This window comes from Arachis ipaensis, chromosome B7 (assembly GCF_059453495.1).
Source record: "Arachis ipaensis isolate K30076 ecotype BB chromosome B7, ASM5945349v1, whole genome shotgun sequence".
NCBI classification, from domain to species: domain Eukaryota; kingdom Viridiplantae; phylum Streptophyta; class Magnoliopsida; order Fabales; family Fabaceae; genus Arachis; species Arachis ipaensis.
This window is the reverse complement of record NC_142442.1, coordinates 42,548,866-42,553,574: the sequence shown is the minus strand read 5'-3', so window position 1 is coordinate 42,553,574 and position 4,709 is coordinate 42,548,866. Positions and strand designations below refer to the sequence as shown.

The 4,709-nt window shown below is 35.4% G+C and overlaps 1 protein-coding gene across 1 annotated transcript; it reads left to right on the top strand.

Moving 5' to 3' along the window:
* Positions 1 to 3,055: 3,055 nt before the first annotated feature.
* On the top strand, positions 3,056 to 3,925 carry LOC107607052 (uncharacterized). Its single transcript, XM_016309041.1, has 2 exons — positions 3,056 to 3,322; positions 3,407 to 3,925. Exons 1-2 carry the CDS (start codon positions 3,056 to 3,058, stop codon positions 3,923 to 3,925), a joined length of 786 nt encoding a protein of 261 aa, XP_016164527.1.
* The last annotated feature ends 784 nt before the right edge of the window (positions 3,926 to 4,709 follow it).

Below are 4,709 nucleotides of genomic sequence, written 5' to 3'. Positions count from 1 at the left end.
AAAGTGTACTCATAGATATTAAAATAAAGCTACGCTTTATAAGTGATCTTTATAATATTCAAAGATACACTTTTTAATTGATGCCATAATTATGTTTCTTACTCTCTTATAAAAAGGTAATACAGAAAAAAGCATAACCTATTCTATAAATATACTACGCTATATAACTTAAAAAAAGTGTGGCTAAATGAGTGATTTTTTTAGTGAAACCAATACCAGCATGAATGGTATGAATATTTCTAAACCTCTCAAGTTTTTTTATCTTGATCCATTCAGTCCTATCCGAATAGCAAGCCTAAATTTGTAAAACGTATATCGTTCTAAGCATTATATTTTCGTTTCGGTGCTTTGCTTTACAACACATGTATTCTTGAATGTGCTCTTTGATGTTAGGGACTTTGAGTTATACTACTTAATTACCAAGGATGAAAGAAAAAAACCTTTTGTTTCTGTAATTGAACACTAGTATTTACTATTTAATTTCCAATGGCTTACATCCCTATGTATAGAGATCCCTTTCGTACATAGATACATGACTCATCATTTTTCATTGATTGGCTGTTTGTGATCTCATAGTAATAACCATTCCCATTCACAAATGGGTAGGTAACTATAGTAGCGAGCAGTGAAGCACCACGCTCAGTAACTTTGCACTTATTATTTTTGCAGTATGTTTTCAAAGACTGCCCCACTTTATACGCCGGTTGATAGATGCTTTGTGATTTGGTTTCGTTCTTTCTTTCTTTCTTTCTTTCTTCTACTTACTCTGACTCAAAAGCCTTTTTCTGATTTTTTGTACTCTGACCACATCTTTCTACAGTCACACTTTGTTCCCCTTTTTCTTTGTTTGGCTCCTTCTTATAAATCTTCTATCACCCTCCCATAAAAAGCAAGAACTTTTTCTTCCACAATTTCGTTTCTTGTATTTATTTATTTTTTCTTTTTTCCTCAACTGTTGGAGTATAATTATGATTAATATAATGCATTAATCTTTTCTTTTTTTTTTTCATATTGTTATTTTTTATAATTTGAAAGATGTGATTATAGGAACGGTTCTGTTTATTTGCACGCATAACGTAATTAACATCATTATCAATATGATTGCTTTTGATGGAGATGAGTTGACCAAATATCTCTATGTAGGCTTAAGATTAAGTGGTGGTTAGAATAGAAAGTAATGCAAGTACTAATTACCGACCCAACCTTATTTTAGCTCAAAATTTTGACTTTGGTTTTCTTTAATCAGGATTATGATAAATTATCAAAATAATATTGTAAAATTTATATCATTGACAAAAATTAACTAAAAAAATGAGAAATAAATAGATTTCTGAGAGACTTAGAAAGTAATAAAAGTAAATATTATATATATAATAACAGTTGTTAAAAATTATATTTTAATATAATTTTTTTGTAAATATTATTAAAAAAATAAATATTTTTATCTTTAAAATTCGATAACTTTATACCAAGTGAATTTTAAAAAAAGAATTCTTATGAATGACTAAATTTTTTTGAAAAATAAAAAAGATTTAGAGATGAAATTTTACTCCAATTTTTATATGTATTTCTAAATATTATTCAAATATTGGCAATAAAAATTCGATTAAATTCACAAATTGTTTGTTAAATCCATTTTTTTACTTATAAAAATATTAATATTTTTTAGTTATTTTTGTTATAGTTTTAAATTATTTTTATAACAGTATAAACTTTTAGGATTTTCTTTTTGAAATAAAATAAAAAAATAATTATTTTTCAAAACCCAATTTTTGAACTTTAATTTTTCAAATACGATTTTTTTGGCATTTAGGGCAAGTTTGCCGCACCCGAGCGAACTTCAAGTAGTGTTTCCAAAATAAAAGTACCGGTCGCTGGAGAATGGAGATCAAAATCACAATTTCATTCTCCACTTTCATTCTCATTCTTAGCATTTTTTCTCTACAATGTCAATAAATCCATTGTTATCTATTCATTATGATGGTGAAATAGTGTATGATGAAGAAGGTTCTATCGTTTTTAAGTCTGAGCAACCGATAATTATGTATATGATACCGGAAGTCAACAGTCTAACAGCATTGAAGAATCTGATATTGCATTTCGTCGGAAAGCAATAGAAGAAAATTGTGAAAAAAATTTACTACAAATATCCGACCGAAGTAGATGACAATTTGTTTTATAAAAGATATGTGACAGTTGTCTTGGCTCTGTGGTTATTATGTTTTATTAGACCACGGTTTTGAGAAATATTTCTGTTGTTTTAAATTAGGTATCGGTTACGTGACGACAAGGACGTACATCTTATAAGGTCGTGGCACAACCGATGGACAAATGTTCATCTATTGGAATTATTTGTGTTCTATGTTGAGTTGGGTGGACGAGGATTATCTGCGGATACGGTCGATGATAGTCCGTTAAGTGGAGCTGTTAGACAAAATATTAGAAGGACGATGTTCGATCTAAATATGCCACCTGAAGGTAGTCAAGAGGGCTCTAACATTGAAGTTGGTAATGCTGACATAATGAAAGATAATATTGAAAGTCATGAGGGTTCTACTATCAGGGATCCGATGATGGATCAATATGAAGTTAACCCTGATGATGGAGTTGGTGCTGATGATGAACCAACAGAAATTCCTGATGATGGTGACAAGGAAGAAGAGATGAACTACTACGGTGACACATAAATCACTCTAATACAGCCTGCCATTTCTCGACCAAATGACCAGCCGAATCACTTCTTCAGGTTGAATCTCGATGCAGTGACTTCAGATTGGTCGTTTACCCAAAGAGGCCTCGAAGAGGATCCAAGAAATGAGTTTGAGGTTGGACAACAATTTCAGAACAAGGAAGAAGTCATGTTGGCAGTTAAGAGATACAGCATCAGGAAGGCTGTGGAGTATAAAATAGTAGAGAGTGACCAGTTGAGGTATAATGTACAGTGTATCCAGTTTGGACCCGATTGTTCTTGGAGCATATGCATATCATATCGCTGAAAGCAAGAAAAATGGGAGTTAGGATGTACAATGGTCCTCATACTTGCATGCAAACATCCATGGGCCAAGACCATGGTAGGTTGGATTCAAAGGTGATTGCTCAACACATTTTCACAATGGTCAAAGCATATCCAACAATCAGCATTAGAGTTCTGCAAGGAGGTATGGAGAATCACTTTGGTTATACGGCGTCCGAAAGAAAGGTTTGGCTTGTGAATCAGAGAGTCATTGCTAGAATATATAGCGATTGGAAAGAGTCATACAATGAGCTTCCTCGTTGGTTATTTGCTATGCTGATGTACTTGCCTGGTAAGATTCATTTCATTGTCCTTAGTTATGGTTAAAGTCATCATGTATATGTGCTAATTGTTGATGGATTTTTAGGTACTTGGGTGTAATTTGTGACACAGTCTTGGCCTGGTTCAATCGACACTGTCATGTTTCATTGGATTTTTTGGACGTTTCTGCCATGGATTGAGGCTTTCAAGCATTGCAAGCCACTTATTTCCATCGATGGCACCCGCTTATATGATAAATACAGAGGCACGTTTCTGATAGCCATTGATCAAGATAGAAATGCAAACATTTTGCCTATTGCATTTGCTGTTATTGAGGGTGAGACGAAGGAGGCTTGGTCGTTCTTTCTTTCGTATCTGCGGCAGCATGTGACACCACAACCCAACATCTTAGTGATTTCAGACAGACACAAATCAATCGATGCTGCGTCGAACGCCGAGGGAAGTTTATGGAAACCACCTCATGCATTACAGGCATTTTGTATAAGACACATTGCTGTCAACTTCATGACTCACTTAAAAAACAAGGACTTGAAGAAGGTTCTCATTAACGCAGCATATTCGAAGTCGCAGTGGGAGTTTTCTCACTATTTTGGTCGTCTGAGGGGTGAAAATATAGCAATCGCAAACTAGCTTGAAGAAATACCTCGGTCACATTGGGCGCAGTATGCGGATGAGGGTCGTCGGTTTTGTCACATGACGACAAACAGCTCGGAGTGCATTAATGCTTTCATGAAGGGTTCTCGGAATTCGCCTATCACCACTCTTATTAAGTCAAGTTATTTCTGTTTGGGTGAACTTTTTTCTAGGAAGGGTTCAGAGGCCCTTGCCCAGCTTCACGTCGGTGCTGAATTCTCACAGACGTTGATGAAGGCCATAGAATTCAACTCGAAGCACGTCAACACTATGAATGTTTACCAGTTTGATCAGTGGAGGACTACGTTCATAGTTGAAGAGTAAGCGGCAGTGCCTGGGTTCAGGCAACAGAATGATTACACATTATTTCTCAATTTCATTAAATAATGAAGAAACGTATAAAAACAAATAATACCTCTCAACCAGTGGAAATCGACGAGTATAAAATCCATCGGGCCGTAGCAGCAGAATATGGTGATAGGCCCAGAAGAGCAGCAAACTGACGCATCCACTCAAATTGCGCTGACCATGCTCCGTGGCATGACACATCTGGCAGTTCAGCCATGCCAGCACAACCGAGCTCCATGATAACCCGCCACATCTGTCAAGATCCTTTAGGAGGGGAAATGGTGTGCGAAATTAGAACTCGCAAACTTAACTGGCAAGTGCACCGAGTCATCCAAGTAATATCTCAGGTGAATGAGGGTCGATCTTACGAAGATTGTCAGACTAGGCAAGCAAGAGTTATCCTGTTGGACTTTGTCAGGCAAACTGTAAAGAT